The sequence below is a fragment of the Ptiloglossa arizonensis genome, chromosome 1, assembly GCF_051014685.1.
Source record: "Ptiloglossa arizonensis isolate GNS036 chromosome 1, iyPtiAriz1_principal, whole genome shotgun sequence".
Classification (NCBI taxonomy): Eukaryota; Metazoa; Arthropoda; class Insecta; order Hymenoptera; family Colletidae; genus Ptiloglossa; species Ptiloglossa arizonensis.
In genome coordinates, this window is record NC_135048.1 from 23008200 (window position 1) to 23026183 (window position 17984).

The 17984-nt window shown below is 36.8% G+C and overlaps 2 protein-coding genes across 11 annotated transcripts in view; both read right to left on the reverse strand.

Annotated features, from left to right (window-relative positions):
- Positions 1 to 504: 504 nt before the first annotated feature.
- On the reverse strand, positions 505 to 6557 carry Hsl (hormone-sensitive lipase). Of its 5 annotated transcripts, none has more exons than XR_012991167.1 (13): positions 6054 to 6557; positions 5460 to 5702; positions 4841 to 5275; positions 4551 to 4752; positions 4265 to 4478; positions 3973 to 4163; positions 3534 to 3816; positions 3219 to 3441; positions 2811 to 2995; positions 2403 to 2728; positions 2207 to 2332; positions 1979 to 2129; positions 505 to 1506 (listed from the first exon to the last, which is right to left on the reverse strand). XR_012991167.1 is itself a non-coding variant. In XM_076304804.1 (12 exons), exons 3-12 carry the CDS (start codon positions 5197 to 5199, stop codon positions 2061 to 2063), a joined length of 2178 nt encoding a protein of 725 aa, XP_076160919.1. In that variant the 5' UTR covers positions 5200 to 5275; positions 5460 to 5702; positions 6054 to 6557; the 3' UTR covers positions 1695 to 2060. The 5 variants fall into 5 exon arrangements, 1 of the variants encoding a protein (XP_076160919.1); XR_012991170.1 differs by having other exon boundaries at positions 5451 to 5702; XR_012991171.1 differs by lacking the exon at positions 5460 to 5702.
- Positions 6558 to 6712: 155 nt separating this feature from the next.
- The window catches only part of Appl (amyloid-beta-like protein), a 55890-nt gene continuing 44618 nt past the window's right edge, over positions 6713 to 17984 (reverse strand). For 2 of the 6 annotated variants that reach the window (XM_076304832.1, XM_076304823.1), the window contains 10 exons: positions 16134 to 16169; positions 15197 to 15416; positions 13825 to 14035; positions 12130 to 12312; positions 11924 to 11995; positions 11642 to 11832; positions 11333 to 11493; positions 11009 to 11235; positions 10771 to 10917; positions 6713 to 10541 (listed from right to left, as the gene is read on the reverse strand). In XM_076304832.1, coding sequence (XP_076160947.1) covers positions 10431 to 10541; positions 10771 to 10917; positions 11009 to 11235; positions 11333 to 11493; positions 11642 to 11832; positions 11924 to 11995; positions 12130 to 12312; positions 13825 to 14035; positions 15197 to 15416; positions 16134 to 16169 — 1559 coding nt within the window. In that variant the 3' untranslated portion in view covers positions 6713 to 10430. The remainder of the gene's footprint in view (positions 10542 to 10770; positions 10918 to 11008; positions 11236 to 11332; positions 11494 to 11641; positions 11833 to 11923; positions 11996 to 12129; positions 12313 to 13824; positions 14036 to 15196; positions 15417 to 16133; positions 16170 to 17984) is intronic. The other 4 variants (XM_076304871.1, XM_076304850.1, XM_076304840.1 and 1 more) reach the window with 4 other exon arrangements.

The following is a 17984-nucleotide window of genomic DNA, read 5'->3' on the forward strand; positions in this document are numbered from 1 at the left end:
TAAATAAAACATGAAACAATAGTATAGTATATTTTTACTGCGAATTAAAATAATTTCAAATACATTTTGCAAAAAATATGTTTATTTTGATTTTACTCTTTAATCTCCTTTTTCCATGCAAAAAATTAGAGAATTAAACTACATTTTTTATCAATATTTTCAATCTTAGACATTTAATAAATACAATATATATATATATATATATATATATAAGAAATAGCATTTTAACTTTATCACAAGTATTACACTTTGAAATAATTTATTTTGATATTTAGTATTAAAAGCACCTAATATTAATCAAATATGAACATATAATACACTGTGAGTGACAAATCTATATGTACATACCTTCAAATTGATTTTAAACTATTTTACATTTATTTTTTTATCAAAAACCTCACAGAATCTATATGGATAAAAATAATGCTAATATAATGTAACATAAATAGAATTTTTGAAAATTAAAAGGGTTTCAAATCAAAAGTACCCATTTTAGAATGATAATATCATAGCCGTCAATATTTGACAGATGTTGCTAACAAAGGAAAAACAACACCTCACTTTTTATAAAAAAAAATTTGATAAAATCTGATTTAAAAATATTTACAAATAATTTATTTTAGAGTTCCTTTGGAACTTACCATTAATTAAGTTTTAGAGTAAATAGTACATTTTTTTCATAAATTCTAAGTATAAATAGCTTTTTGAGTCTTTTTTTCAATGCTACTATAGATAATTATTTTCTAGCCTTCTCCATCGAGATGAGTCATTACTGTATTTGCCTTTTATTTCTTTGTCTGGATTAGATATTAGAAGAATATCCATTTATAATGAAGAATATATGTATTTCCAATCAAATTTGCCTATTCATAAAACGCTAGTTCATCAAAAGCAAACGTGTACTTTTTTTTACTAACATTTCATACTATAAACTTTAGTTAGAAATATACTGAAAATTTTCTGCAAAATTTCTGCCTTAATTACAAACTAGGAATTTAAGACTAATGGTTTTTGGAAAATTTGATTAAGTTGTTAAAGTGATAAGCTGTAACTTTAAAAATATTCTGAGTTTCGTGTTGTTAACACATTTCATAGTTTTACTTGTGAGAATAAATGGAACTTAGTGTTACAATATTTTATGAGATAGGCACAAATTATATACTAAAGCTTTGTACGTTTACTAGCTTTACTGACTTCGGTGGTTCTGTAAAATGTACTTCTAGGAATTACGTTTTTTTAAATGAAGAGGTCATTCGAAGACCACTGAAATTTTACGACGTCGGTATTTCAGATGTGTGATTGTGGTACCGTACGATGGTACCGGGACAGAATGGAGGAAGTTCCGAAGCCTAGATATTAGAATGCGTCCACGGTACTGATCAAAAGTGGTCTCTCATTTTAAACAATTTCACTTACTTTCAATCCAATTAAACAAAATTAGGTTAAGTTCTCGTATGAGAAAAATTTAAGATAACATTCAATTAGCCAATCAGAATCCGGATCAATCTAAAAACAAAAAAACTTTCGAAATTAAAAATATGGTAGGTTGTTCTTGGATGAAATTTTTAATAGTATTCAAATTAAGCTAATCATAGTTCAGACAAATCTTTACAGCATATAACATTCACGCATATACATTGAATTAATTAATAAATTTAAAACTTGAACTCTAGAACTCGATTAATTTCATATTTTAAATGGTAAATAAATTATTGTATTTTACAAACATAATTATTTGTACATCTGATTTCTTTGCGCACTTCGCTACATCTAGCTTAACTGATACTTATTACAAAAATAAATATAATCACGAATAAAATAACATTGTATAGTGTAAAATATCAATTTAAAATATGCAATTAAATATAACAAACTCTGATGATAATGTACCAATTAACATTAAATGAAACTTTCTAAATATTGTAAGTTACTGTTAGTTGGTTTTTGTAAAAATAAAATAATTATAAATAATATTTACCCAAAAATAATAGTAAAAAAACTTTTTTTGTTCCCACATATTAACATTTATGCTTTAATGAGTATTTGCTACATGCATATAATTATAATGCCAGTAGCTCTTGTATTCTTTTGACACATAGATCTGATCCTTCACTGGCTGCTCTTGAAACCTATGAATTGAAATCAAATAATTCAATATAATCTAGTACATTTGTATAGTATTTATTTGTTGAAAAACTTTTTTTACCGGTGTTAGGTTAAGAAATCCGTGCGGCAAACCGGGTAATATGTCAAGCGTGACTAATACACCAAGCAATCGAAGTTTCCTCGCAAACATGACAGAATCATCCAGACACGGATCGAGCTCCAATGTCTACAAATAAAATTTGAGTATTCAATATTGTATATTATTGTATATATAAAATGTAAGGTGTAAATTTTACCAGCAGTGCAACAGGTGGCAATTGTGCTAAGAGACTATCCGGTGCAAGATAGGGACTTAAAAATGGATCTCTGGGTACTGTAAATGTAAATTCTTCCAAAGGACTTTTCACAGTTTCTGTGTCAAGCTCTCTAGACTCGTTATGCCTTCCTCTAAGAGACCAACCAAAAAATGACCATGGTTTGCCATTTCTTGAAATATTATTGTCCGTGCTAACAGTGCCATTTCCTACATATGCTGTAGCATTTGTATCAGAATTTCGATATAATTCTAAAAATCTTTTAATATATTCTTGAGATTTTGTTTCTTCCTGTGGATGTTCTATTTCTATTATATTAAAGGATATTATTGAAAATTAATCAGAATTAATGAAATCTGTAACTAAAATTTGTTAAGATTTATTATTTACCATCAGCTTCTGTTAAACTAACAGAATTCAATGTAGTATCAGATGGTAAGGATGCCAACTTTTGCGCATCATTTGTTTCATCTCCATTAGGACTGAGAGCTAATGCTATTAAATCGCTTTCGCTCACTTCTGCAAAAGATTCTGTATCAGATTTTGTACATTCTGCAACATCGTATTCTTTCTCTCTAAAAACCCAATAAAATAAACTTTAGTAATGAACAATATAAAAGAGAGGGAGAGAGAATTGGTTGATCAGATTGCTGAATCAAGTTTCAAAATTGATTCTCTAGCTTGTCCTGTATCTGCTTTAATCTATTAGATTATTCAGGTGGTCGACGAATTCTTCTCTCCTAAATCTCACAATGCACAATAATTGTAAAATTTCTTTTTGATGTGTCTATAATTTACCTTATAGTTTTTTTGTTATCCGAAGCTGCATATGCTTTTAAGCAACGTATAAGAAATCCCATTGGTAATAATGGATCTGTGAGACAAAGTAACCGTGAAGGTGACAATACAAAATCAACAAGTACTGGTGTGTATGCCATAAATATTCCATCTGGTTTTCTAATATTCATTTCTATACATTTCAAAGTAATCCCCAAATTTAAGTTGGCTCCAGCAGAATCACCTATAAAAGAAAAGTTAAATTCTGCAATCTGTGTACATATACACATATATTACAAAGCTGACAAAACAATAAAGCTATATTTCACATCTTACCAACAAGAAGTATCTTTTGCATTGTACTCCCAAGCAAGGTACTTGCATGATTTAAAGCCCATGCATATGCATATAACACTTCTTCAAGTGCACGGGGAAATGGAGCTTCAGGTGCTAAACTGTAATCTATGCTTAAGATGGGAATACCAAGGTTTATGGCCCAGGAGATTAAGTACGTTTCATGAGATAGTGAAGTTTGCGCTACAAAGCCTCCACCATGAGAATGAATTATCAGTTCATCGCACAATCCAAAGAGTTCTCCCCCTACTCCACCTGAACCAACCTGAGAGAAGCATATACTGCACAGGAGTGAAACCGATGTTTCATAAAAATTGTTACTTGATTAAAAGAAATGCAGAAGATGGAAATTATGATTAAAATTTTTGCTTATATAAACGATGCAAAATGATTAGTTTCTATAAATTTGTAATCTCTTTACCATTCCTAAACGGCGTTTAGAGCTTAATAATCTAACATGTATTGGCTTCTTTCCAATATGACTATTTGGTATTGGAATCGACACTGTTGTCCCATCTAATGCAGGAAGCATCAGTTCTTCAGGTGGAATAGAAATTATTTGATTTATTGCCAAAGATGGAGATGTTATAGTTGGTAATCTGCGTGCTATATCTAATAGATGTGATTTATATAATGCATCAAAATAACGATAAAATGTTGTACTTAGCGATTAAATGGATTTGTTGTTATTAGTAAGAGTTATAATATCTTACCAGTCTCATTGAGAAACCAAAAGGCTTGACAAAACGATATATCGGCACGTCGAGAAACGTCTACAATACGACGTGCCCTTATCTCAGGGTCTAACATGTATTTAACAGAATTAGCACAGCGTGCTAATAATGTTCCATTTGCATAAAATGCTTCACTAAATGTAGCCATACAAACCAATATAGTTTTTAAAATAGGCTTTAAGCTATCATGAAACTAAAATCAATGTACTTTATTAAAAATTGTTAAAAATTAATGAAGATCATATGTAATTTTCTTTATTAATACCTGAAATCCTAAACATCTGCCATAAAAACAATACTGATTAATAGTATCTATTTTATTCAAAATTTCATTGAGATTATGATTATCGCCTATAAAGAGAGATGGTTTTTCATCATTTGTTTCTTCGCTCCATGAGTAAAGAGTTTGTAAGTGCTTCAAACAAGTGCATAAGGATGCTATCAACTGCGAACAAGCCTCCATTTCTCTACAAGTATTTGTATTTATCGATATAAAAATATTTAGTATTTACCTAAAGATTTAACAACTTGTAGAATAAATTGAAATATAATTACCTCATGTGATAACTTTTACGAAAAAATATGGAATCTTTCTGACAATATATTTGATGACAGATTGCATGTGAGTGTATGATACATTTATCAATTAAGACTAGAAAACTTCTATATCCATTACCAGGCATTTCTAAATCAAAATCAAACATTGGTGCAATCCTATTAATTTCTTTATATAGTGGTTGTAATTGTTCTAAGTGATCCAATATTGCCAAAAGCGCAGCTCTGATTCTAACACCATTTTCATCTTGATGCGGCATAAAGTATTGTGCATTAGCATGACATAATTCCCGTAAAGCTCCCCATTGAAGGGGCTCACAGTCTTCAAACGGTCTATCAAAGTCATCATTGAGAGACATCTGAGCTGTATTTTATTTGACCGTTTAATAGTAAATTTTTAACTAACTAGTTCACAGTAATGGACAATTATAGAATCTGTAATATTAATTTTGTACATTATTAAATTAGAAATTAACCAAAACAAAAGTTCTTGATAATACAGATATTTTAAAACAGATTTACAACATGGATAATTGTTGTTTGCTAATACATACACGACATAACATTCATAATAATAACTAAAAAAAATATGTTTATAGTTTGTAATTACCATTAATACCTTTAAAGTTCATGATGTTAGTACGTATAAGGTTAACAAATCCGCGATGTACACATTGTTTCCAAATGATTTATAACTGATAACTTAGGTTATATCATATTTATTTGTATTAAAATTTCTGTATACATTATAATTTCCATAGCACGTCGATTTTTATTTTGGATTTGACATTTCTTAGATATCTATCGTGGTCGCCATATTGTTTATCCGATCGATATCATTATCTTACAACAATACCACGCGCTATTTACGAATTAAACGTTATTGACATTCATGTTTTTGAGCAACGAACTATACGACTGACGTCAAACCGCTTATATTATAGTTGTAACATGGATTAGAAATTATAGTTCGATTATAAAATTTAAATGAAGATAAATATATGTAAAATAATATATACTATTTTAAATCAAAATTGTCCCTATTGATTGTCAGACAGTTTTTATGGTTTAATGACCTAATAAAATCAATCTCTCAAATGCTTACAAACTCTTAATTGGTAATAAAATCAATTACAACGATAATATCAATTAGAGACAGTACGTATGTTAAAGCGTAAACTATTTGATTACCATTATCAATAGAAATACTTACCAGATACGAGTGTGTTCCTACACTTTAGGAACGTGTAGGAACGTTAGAAGTGTGTTCCTATGCTTTACTAACTGCAGTGATCATTAAAGAAGTGGATCAAGTATAAATGTGACGGTTCGATGACATTACGTCAGACTAATGAAAAGGAGCGACAAGTAACAATTAAAGTTCCGTAATCATGACCAGTATATAAAGAGGCAACCAGTCGCGAGAGTTGCATTAATCGTAAAGATATAACACAGATATTTATTGCTAGAGAGAAACATTTTTAAGAAATATTATCAACCGCTATTTTGCTTATACAAATACTTCTTGGTCACATATAAACATCAAATGTTAATGACTCATAAAAACACAAAGTAACGTTATTTGTATCGTGCTCTCATTGCAAATAAATTTCTCTTTGCATTCGTAAGTTATTCCCGAACGAGCACAAATTGCATGTTCAAATTAAAATTTCTCAAGAACAATTCCTTTATTCGTAAACGCAACATAAATAAAAAATTTGGAAATTCCTTGGATACGGTAATAGTTACATCGTTTCAAAATATATCGAAATCTTATATATAATCGATAGTATGTAAGAACCGATCGTTAATATCGCACACAATAAAACGTTTTGTCAGCCGCCACAGACAGAAGTGACTCAGACGCAAGTGGACCTTTGTATTTTCTTTATTGATAAGTAAAATTACATATATCCACAAACACAATATACGTTCTTTCACGGAGTGTAATAATGCGATAAAATTTGTGAGTGGCGAGGAGAAATCCTTGTGATGGAGAAAGAGGGAGACGGGGAATTCTTAGGTTTATCCTCCGGTTTAGTAACTTTTCTACTCGTCGAAGAACGGTCGCAGAAGCGTTCTATAGCAAACGTGTAGTTTCCGATCCTACGATTTAAAACAACCGAAAATCCGTCGCGTTCTCCCCAATCCAAGCTGCGTTTCGATTTCCGTCAGTTTTGTTTACTTCGATGCCAGATGGTCATTTACAAAATGTCAATCGTTATCAAATTCAGACGCTGGCTAATCCCAATCGGTCGTTTCTTACAAAGCCAGGATTTTTATCGGAAAATCCGGACGCTGATAAACGACTTAATATTGAATACATATGACTAGACAATGTCGTGATATCGGAAAGAACTTTGATTTGGCGCGAAACCGCTTTGTCAAACGGCGACGAGCACTGGGCATAAGATCGAAAACTATATATAATTACAGCGCTGTATAGGCTTACATACACCAATGCCAGTATATTGCACATACAATTGGGCTTTCTCGCGTTTCATCGGTGGCCTGCGATCAACGTTCGTTAAAGGCGTGGAACCGATAGAATCGTAAGAATCGATACAATACCGAAAGAACTGCAAAAATAAAGTTTAGTTCCGTTATTATTCCCATTCGCCAACTTCTAAATCCGAACCGCTATGCAAAGGACGTATTTATTTTCTTTTGTTCCTTTCTTTCTTTTCCTCACTTCTCGCGTGTCTTTTTCTTTTAAGCTAAGTTAATTACCTCGGTAAATATTTATTACCTCTTTACAAAAATCAATTCTTAAACTTATACAGGGTGGCTCGATGCAAATTCACAGCATCTTGAAGTTAAAGAATGAGATATACTATCATCAAATGAACGGATTAAAACTGATATGCTTCGAAGGGGCGTTTCGAGTTAATACTGATAACCGTTAGGTTTCCCAGGATGGTCATCGAAGTAAACAATATCTTTGACCTGCTATGCAAGTCATGTTTACATCGACGGTACACCAAGGGGGGTTATGTTACTCCTACGCGCACGAATTTTTATTAATAGCAGATCTCGAGAACTGCGCAAGCTCGAAAGGTGTTATACGAGATCGATGTGGCAAGCACTACAGGTGCTGTTCTCATCATATTCCTTTTGATAAATATAACGTATGATGAACAGCACATCCGCCAACGTAGGCCAATTACTATGTACGGTCGCACATGTTTTGTTTTCTCAATCTTTTCTCAATTTTTTTGTTTTTTCTTTTTTACAATAGGTAGAAACCACCATAATCGGAATGATATCGCGCCGAAAGAAACGAAAGGTATTTTTTCCTAGACAAGAAGGCCCTCAACATCTGTGAATCCGTATCAAGTCAGATTTATACGCGACGTGTTAATGTTTTCTCATTTCAACGACTATATGCTATAGGTACATAATGTATAGTTAATTTGATAGGTGTACATGTATATGTATATGTATATTGTTCATATATTACACACGCACACACACACGCGTACACGAACATATATATTTATATATAGATATTTATATTATCATTATTATTATTAACGCATTGATGCTATGCTTTTGTTGTATCCATAGACATATAGTTAATTGCTATCATTTTTTAATATATCTAAAATAATATTTTTAACACTCAGCGATGCGCGAATGTGTGTGCCTGTGCGTGTTCCGTCGGCTCATCCTTACACCGGAGTTGCGTGAGACAAACAGTCTGTGTTTGCTAAACAGGAAGGCAGCTGCTTCACGTGCGCTTAGGAATCCAAGGATATTGAGTGTCCTCGGTTTGCGCATTCGCTTGATTTATTTTAGCAAAATTAGCATAAAACAAACAAACCTTAGGTAGTAGAGAGTACAACTTTCACAAACGATGAGCAATCTTATGCATAATCATAAGAATCAAAAGCATCTTAAATTGTTATCAACTTAATACTTGCGCGGCTAAAATTGTTGTAATTGTACATAACGCTTGTTAAACTGGTACACAATACCGTTAATCGATATAAATGTATACAGTCTAATGGAAACGTGCAATATTCATTGAAACAAGTGAAAGCTGTGCTTTCCCACGCGACCCTGGCTAAAGTGCGGCCTACTATCTTCTGACCATATACAAATATATAAGCATTAAACGTGTAATATATTATCGTCATCATATATAATTAATATCCTAAGATAGTTATTGTATGAACCATCTTTCGACGAAAGAAAGAAACGTAAAACGAACGGTACGGAAATTAACAAATAAAAGAAAAAGAAAAAGGACAGAAACGCTTGCTTCAACAGTCGCCACTTATTCGACCTAAATCGAAGGTACTAATGCCACTCAAAAAAACTCCTGTTAACTGTTCCTCTTATTCGGCAGCCTCGGCGTGACTCTTTCGATCCGTTTGTTTCTAAAACGAACGCCGCTCGGCCAAGTCGAACAAGGCTACTGAATATTTTCCGTGCATACATTCGGACAGCACCTCGATAAGATAGTGGACTTTGTATGGAATGATAAAATATCTTGCTTCTTCGTTAACTTTAGATACGTTCATGATTTCAATTTCTTAAGTATAAAGTTGTATAATCTAAGTAGACGTTAAGTACTGAAAGGTCGCTGAAAAAATCAGGCAGTGGGAATCGAACGGAGATGAAAAACAGCTGCATCACGAAGGTGAACGTGCATCGACTGCCGTTCTGATATTTTAAGAGCGTTTTCAGCATATACACGTTCTCTTGCATAGTGCTAGTAATATGGTTTCATTTTTCATCGGATTATACCTTTCTGCCGCCGCCGTGTAAGCCAGCTACTGTTGCTATCAGTTTTTTTTTTTTTCTCATTTCACGTATTATTTAAGCTGCGTAACCTTTATTGCCATTGACTATCTCCAAAAATATCAGAACTGAAAAATACAGCAAAGAGCGCAACAGCACATATAACCGAACGCGTCACGTGATAAGACGCACACGTTTCTCTCGAATGCATTCGCATTTTCTTGCTGCCGAAAAACAACGAATTTATGTAACTGATCATAGTCCACAGCCTTCTCGATCGAAGGGTATTATCGCGTAACGTTAGCGAGTAACGATTTTTATTGTGAGCGCTCCTTCCTGCGTTTTTATTTTTATTTTTTGTTTTCAATAACATGTATGACAACGAAACGAAAACAACGTGTATGAGATACTTCCGAAGACGATTTGCATGTTTCCCATATGGCACATTGGCGTGTTGTTTCCCTTTCACATTGTCTCGTAGATAATCACGGTGGTACGAGTATCGTGGATAAAACTCGTATCATTTCTATCTACCAGATGTAGTATGAACATTGCTTTATACATATCATAGAGCATAAAGTATGGTTGTATTACGTCGTGAGCTATATAAAGAGACGTCGCATAATGATACTGTATTGCAATACCTATCTCCCTATGGACAGATTTTATTCCACGTATCACTAAGATGTAAATTTATATAAGTACCTTTGAATCTTCGGAAGAACCTCGAACCTGAAAGATATCTTACACTAACAAAATACTATGAGATTCTTGAAGAACATACGCGAGAACGGACAATTAAGACCAGTTTCAAATAAAACTCTTGTAGACCGAGGTGACCCAATTATTCTTTGACCTCGAAGTATTTGTATGTAGGATTTTCATATCCGTTGATCTGCATGTTTGCAACGTGTCGCTCTTCCGGTGTAGCCGCTTGATCAACTTCGATGAAACCCTGTTTAAAATTAGAAATTATTGGCAACAGTTATTAAAGCAAAAAGAATTGATAGTACGTAAGACACAATCGTCTACTAGTTTTAAAAATTCGCAAAGCGTTAGTTGATATTATTCTAACGGAAAATACAAAGTACTTAGTATACAGGTACAGGGAAAGTTTCGATACTCGACTATGTTCATTATAATTTCTCAGTGTTCTTTGTCATGCATTTGGTTCTGTAACGTACCTGACTGTGGGGGCTTCTCGCACTGCGTCTCTTGAATACCGCTACACCTACTACCGCAGCAGCCATAAGTGCAATTCCAGCAAACGCAAGTGTGAAATAAACAGATCGACTCTCCCTGTGATAGACTTCCCTTCTCACAGAGTAACCCTGTAAATATAGTAAGGAGGATAGAAACATTCTGAGAAACATTTATTCCATAGAATCGTTTCTCAATACTTTCTTTCACGTTTATCCTTACCGGTTCGGAATGGAAAATGTCATGAGTCATGCTGTGAGCTGCTCTAACGAGTCCCTCACTGTGCATAGCGGCTACTGCCGAGGGTTGTTCCGGTTGTTGCTGAGTCTCTTTGTTATCGGTTATCAAGTCATTCTCTTCCTGTTGCGCTTGCTCGGTACGTAATTCGCCGCGTTCTGCTTTACGTTGCTCCTTGCGTGCCCTTTCGAGTTGCTTCTGGTGTTCTTTTTCTAGAAATAAAATATTTTCTTTTATAGTTCCTTCGCTGTTCCTCCCAAAGCCTTCTTCTGTCCCGTGCGATCGATCGTAGCGAATTCCCAAGATTACCTTGTTGTTTGCTGGTGACGTCGGCTTGATATTTGTCTAAAATAGCTGCTTCCGCTTCTCGTGTCATCGCTAACAGCAGTCCAGGAGTCTCATCTTTGCTCCTGAGGGCCAAAACGTAATCATCCATAAGGCGGCCAATTTTTGCGCTTAAATCAGGGTACCTAAATATAAAGGAACGAAATCTTCCATGAATAGTGTTCTACGTGTAATACAAAAACAAAAAAAAACGTATTCCGCTCGCAATTTCAAGATCTACAGCTTCGTCGTATTCTGTCGATCGACGTTCTGCTGTATTGGCCGACACATTACCGTTCTAGCATCAAAAGGCTCTGATTGGTGATTCGATCGATCTCCGCCAAGTGTTCCAACGTGGCTGGTTTCTCACGTTGGGCCTGTTCCAAGCTGCTGTCCAGCAAGTGTTTGTAATGAGCGATCGTATGGTGCCTATCTTTGTGAAGAGCTCGAAGCAATTTCTCCAGACACTTCTGAATGCGATGCATCTAAATGGAGAAGGTAACAAACAAGCGCGGTATGTTGTAAACTTTGCAAACGGGTAACGCTCCGATGGGAAATCGTTTCTAACGAACTCACATTCGGCGGGGTCTCGTTCAGGGCAACGGTATAGCACGACATCGCTTCCTCGTTCTTCAGTTTGACAGCCTCCTGTAAGTGAACAACGGTAGACATTGTACTTGATCGTGTTTAATTTCTCTATTCGTGTAACTGGCGCACTGATACATTCACCGCTGATCACAAGTTTGCTTATTTTCTCAATTTTATTCCATCAGATCACATACTTGCACTCTCTGTTGATGCATAGCACTCAACTGATGTTTTTCTGCGGCACCACTTTCCTCCAGTGCGGCAACGGTCTCTTGGAATCGCGCGGTCATCCATCGCTTGAAAGCATCAGCGGCGACCGGATCGTGGGCACGTATGTCCTGATACTTCTCCTCGAGATCACTCCAATCCTTCATCACCTGAAAACGTTGTAGCACAAAGATTTCGACACTGGTGTCCCGCGCGATAATAACTGTCTCTCGAAACACGATTCGCGATTTCCATTAATCGTAGTACTCGCCCGACGCATCCTCGCGACGCATTAACGCTACGAAATCGATCAAACGAAATCAAAACAAGACGACTCGCAGAAAAGTTTGATCTACACGTGGAAGCATCTCAGGTCAAGGCGTAACACCGTGCATATTTTCATTTAATATTAATCGAACGTTCGCTCGGGCTTGGATGTTTCTGTACCTCAACCTCGATGTTTTTGGTATAAGAATAGTTCGTCTGGTTTGTTCTTTAACTGCCGAAAAAGCAATTAACGATAGCCGAAGTATCAATATCGTTGGCATGAACTGTTTCAGAAGTGATTCAGAAGTGGAATATGAGCGGCAGAAAATCAATTGGCCACTCAAGGCTATCCCTATTGCACTGTTGAGCTACCTCGTTGCTCTATCTTTCCACTGCGCAACCCAACACGCATACGTTGCCTCTATCTCTCGAACAGACACACGTATCGATACGACGCGAAAGTAAGAGTTGTGCCTGGTGCGATACTCAATTGATTTTGTTCCAACTATAGTCCAGCGAATGCAACGTCAGAACTAAAGTAAGAGGCAACTTTATCGAGGTCCGCAAGGCCAATACTACCCTACTCTGTGCCGCCAAACAGTGCTATACCACCGGTAAGTGCAACAAAGGCACACGTGACGTTATCCCTCAACCTGCGATTAACGTTACAATGGAAACCGTACACGTACAAAGTAAAGGAAATTTAATTACAATAATATCGTCGTATATGGTAACTTTACTTGGAGAAATAAGAATATTCTCTGTAATCGATTCGAGCGCAGATCTTATTAATCCCGAGAAAGTTTCACCGAAAAGGCAGAGTTTCGAAGAAGTCAAATGACTCTTTACAGTTAGCGGTTGATCAGATTGCAGAAAAAGCAAATTCTCCTTATGGAACTGTACATCGTCACTTGCAGTCTCTAGAAAAGGTATCAAAGTTGAGAATGCAGACGCCTCGTGAGTCACCAGAAGAGTCAATCGTGTCAACTGAAAAAGAGACAGTGCACAAATGAAGATGAGAAACGAAAATCGAAAAATGCTTTTCAACGGGGTAAGTACATTGTTGTTCGATACGAACTGCTGGACTTTGATCAAACTGTAACCACTACTTCATTATCGTCAACCATTGGACAGAGTCAATATCGATATCGATGAACAGAAGGTAAGTTTTATTCCACCGTGATGGAACAGAAGACCGTAAACAACGCGAACAACGTTCCAGAAAACGACCGATCTGGACCGAGAACACGCGAGTCCCTCTTCTGCTAGATGATCACTCTATAAACTGGCGCGACGAATCGATCGTTTTCTTCGACGAAAGTTTTCTAAAAAAAAAATATGCACACGCTCATGAACTGACCTGGCACACTTCGTGCGGGCAAAGCCGAGCCAAATAGTATTAACTACCCACTTACTTTTGTCACTTTTTCCTTGTGCACCTCTTCGAGCCTCATTTGCGCCTGTTTGTAGCTCTGGTGCTCGGAACGCGGATCAAAGTGTGTTAGGTACGGATCCGGAGTGCTCTGAGATTGAGGAGATTGTTGCGTGCTGGTGCTAACCGGCAATGGCATCGCCGTTACGTCCTGTTTAGGTTTTTCCGTCGTTGAGACCGTCGTGGACAACCGACTGGAGAAAATTCAACAAATCTTGCGTCAACTTGGCTCAAAATTCTTACCTACACCGTGACATATCAAAACATGTTCCCGAACGATCGTCACGCCCTTTCGACCGTAAAATCAGTTTTCACGATCGCGATACTGTTAGTCATTGGTTCACGCGACACGAAATCTCGACCAACAGCGAAACAATGGTTTTTTCGTTCGAAAATCGGAACGTTTCTTCCAATCGTTACATTTGAATTCTCTTCAGGGACGTTCTTTTCAATTCTTCGGTACAGAGGCAACGTGTCTCGTAATTGTTCGTAATAACATCTAGGCTAACCGATCTCGAGTTGAATTTAGAGGATTAATTTTCTCCTATTTTTCGCAGTGTTATTTTTGTCTCTCCAGGGTCGCTTTGGGGTCAACTCGGTTCCTTCGAACGATTTTTCGTTCGTTTTCGTTACTTTGCGACATCGAGGAGAAACGAATCCAACAATGGACGACGAAACAACGTCGAAGGTGACGAAAGATTGGAAACGGAGAATGGTATCGATACAAACGAATTCTCAAGGTTCAGCCGCTTGGTTCGTACCTTCCAGGGTGAAGAACATTGTTATTTGCGATATCCACAACCGCAGCAGTCGCACGGTTTGACATCGGGAACGAAATTAACAATGTAAAAATGTAACGAAGAGTATGGTATACGTTATGGCACGATTGCATGCTCTATATACATTATTCAAAGTTACTTATTTAAGATTAGACTCGAACGAGTTCAACGAGCTTGGAAAAAAGTCGGTGTTATCGCGCCGAGTATTAGTCGGATGTGTAATAACACATTCGTGTCGCAGCTGCGACACAGGTCGAAAGGTTGTTCCTCGAGCGGCGAAATTTAAATTGGGCCGCGTAACTTCTTTCGTTACGTGATTTTTCGCTGATCTCGCGTGACCTTGATTGGAGTCATTGCGTCGTGCAACGTCGATTCCTTTTCTTCGAGTCTCGCGAAATACGGAGAAACAGGTGCGGCACGAAGGAAACGAGTTGACCTTGAAGTAACCTTCAATAAACGCGTACACAAAAAAAAAGAAAAAGGAAAGAAAACACATCCACCGTAATTTCGTAAAATCGATGCTCGAGGAATACACTTGCCTCGAGACTCTCTGTGTTATTTTACGTATACGTTTACCTCGTCGTGGTGTCGTAATCGTCGAGGTATTCCTCGTCGCTCTCCTCGTCGTCGGGCTGATCGCTAAGCACGTCCTCAGGGTCCGCGTCGGAGTCGTCTTCGTCGTCCGTGTCGGCGTCAAGGTCGTCCTCGTCATCGAGATCGTCTTCGTCCTCGTCGAGTTCGTCGTCCATACCCTTCGGAATCGGCAAATCGATTGGCTTCTTCGGCTTCACATTTTCTGCAAATCAGAGAAAAATCTGATTGCTCATCGGACCGACCGATCGGCTCTACCGTAATAAACGTTCCGTCCACAATTCTTATGCACGAGTTACTTCATCCTTTGACCTGGAACAGCTCAACACGATGAGTACACACACACCACCACACACCACCACCACCATCGCCGCCACGTAATACTCATTTTACGTTCTCGTAACAAATAAAACGTTGAATCGTTACGCGCGAGACTTGGCTACGAGCTCGAAGGAGAGTCCCGATTTGCATCAGTGTTAATACCAAATGGCTAGGTGTGCATCGCGTCTAGTTTTATCGCTTCACTGCACGATCCACGGGAATATTCAATTATTCATGGAACGACCTAATGTGTACATAATTCCTGGAAATATTGTGACTGACTGTAAAAGGAGAACGGTATTCGCAAAGGTGGAAACGACGAATCGAATGTTCAAGTAAAATTGTTAACGCGAGGCCTCGACAACAGGGTAATAAAGAGTTTCGTGTATTTTTTAGAAATACAGGGAAAATGGCAGAATTTCCCACGATAGTGCACCATTCGACGATATTTTCGTACGGAATCGAATTTTGATTCGCGAAAGTTTCTGAAAGAACTCGAACGAAACGAAGAAACTTCGAAAATGATGAAATTATCGAACAATGGTCGAATTCTCGGATTGTAAATGTGAACGATTTTGCATGCGTTGCATTGGAAACCTACCTGTAAATTGGAATCTGTCGTAGTTAATAAGGGAAACTGTAAATGGATAAAAAAGTTAGAATTAAACAATGTTGAAATGATCACGAGGGTGAGTGAATTATGATATGTAAGTAATGGGAACGAAATTGAAAATCAAAATTCAATTTTATGAACATGGAGTGAGAATTTAATAACGTTACGTTCTATTATGTTATCGATATTTTATTTTTCTTTAAAAGTGAACAGAACATTCCGGTTGATCTAATATGCATTTAATAATGTTGTTCACCGATGTGTAAGTTTACGTACGATGATGTATTCATGAACGCAATACAAAGTATGTCGACAAATATTTGCACGAACAATATTTTCATTCCACAAAATTTGTATCAATTGCCTTCCAAAGTATCAAAATACGTTTTTACGTAACCATTAATAGAAAAATCGATTAAATATCTCAAGGGTTACATATTTTTCTTCAAATTCGTATCGGAACGTTTAAGCATTAAATTCCAAATTGGGATAAACATTAAATTTTATACCGACTAGTAAGTGCGATCGATTAAGCATCTAATATACACAAAATAGCAACAATCTTTCGTTTTATCGAACTAAAGCTTCTGCAGCATACGCAATAACGAACTCGAATGATAAAATACTTACGTCACGGTGTATCAAGTTGGTGCACACGAGATATCATTTTTCTGAATGATTTGTGCGCATTGATTTGAAATTCGAGCAATCGAACGTATTACGGAAAAGACATCGAAAAAGAAAAGAATATTTCCATTTTTAAATCGATCCAAGAGAAACAGAAAAGAAAAATACCAAAAAACAATATTTCTCCTCGAAGTAATGTCAATTTTCTTTTTTGAAATACCGTCTTCGCGATAATTAACAATCTTCTCGATTACTTCCCGTCGGATGAAAAATTTACCTGAAATAATGCATACCATCGAGGCAGATTGTTTCCTTGTTGCGCCTTAAATAAAAAAAAACACCACTACGAGAATCTATTTCGAAATAAAAATACGCGTTTCGCTAATATCTACCAATCTACCAATTTCCATTCCGATCGGACAATTCCTTCCTAGAAGAAAAAAAAAAGGAAAATAATATAAAATACCAACAAAGTACCAGTCCTCCCTGAGAAGTTGTCAGGCGCGAGCTGCGACGACTTCTCAGACGGTTCGTCGAAACCCGACGCCCGCCTATTCGTCGAGCAAACCCGAATGGCGACGAGTTCCAGAAAACGGTGACAAGATCCTCGCGGCAACCTCACGGTTAAAAATGTTGACGAGTTCTCGTGTAAATACCGCAACTCTATCCCGGCCACGTAATGCTCCCGTCGAAACAATGCAATGAAATTCGAGCGATTTACCACTCGGTCCGCTACGACACTGTGCACGGAATAGTTAACAAGGTCACCACCGTAAGGTATCGACCGTTGTTTGTAAACAGTAGCCTGGAATCAGTTACGCTGGCTTGGCTTATCGAAAGAGTTACCGCAACACCGAGAACGAACTCGCTGGAACTCGGAAACAAGGTCAAACAGGACATCCGTCTCCAAGAACTTATTTTACCGCTTTCGTGTCCTGGATTCGTTGCTCGATCGCGTTGCGTCCCTGTCACCGGCTCCTTTGCGTAATCAAATTATACGAGCGAAGAAACTAAACGGATGGAAGAAGAGAAAAGAAGAAAAAAAAGAAAGAAACGTGCGAATCTAACGCGTTAATAACCCACGTAGAATAAATGCTTGCAGCGAGCATGCTGCTAGACGTGCATCGTAAAATCCGGTCCTCCCTCCACGCGAAACGTACGAGGCTGGCGCATCCGCATCCGCGCGCTAGGGACGACGCAATAACTCGTCCC

Excerpts from the sequence above, each read along its gene's own strand:
- Hsl (XM_076304804.1), bottom strand. The coding sequence starts at position 5,199 with ATGTCTCTCAATGATGACTTTGATAGACCGTTTGAAGACTGTGAGCCC. Across the intron at positions 3,817-3,972 it reads CTAAACGCCGTTTAGGAATG|GTTGGTTCAGGTGGAGTAGG; the intron begins GTAAAGAGATTA and ends TGCTTCTCTCAG. Across the intron at positions 2,130-2,206 it reads GATTTCTTAACCTAACACCG|GTTTCAAGAGCAGCCAGTGA; the intron begins GTAAAAAAAGTT and ends TTCAATTCATAG.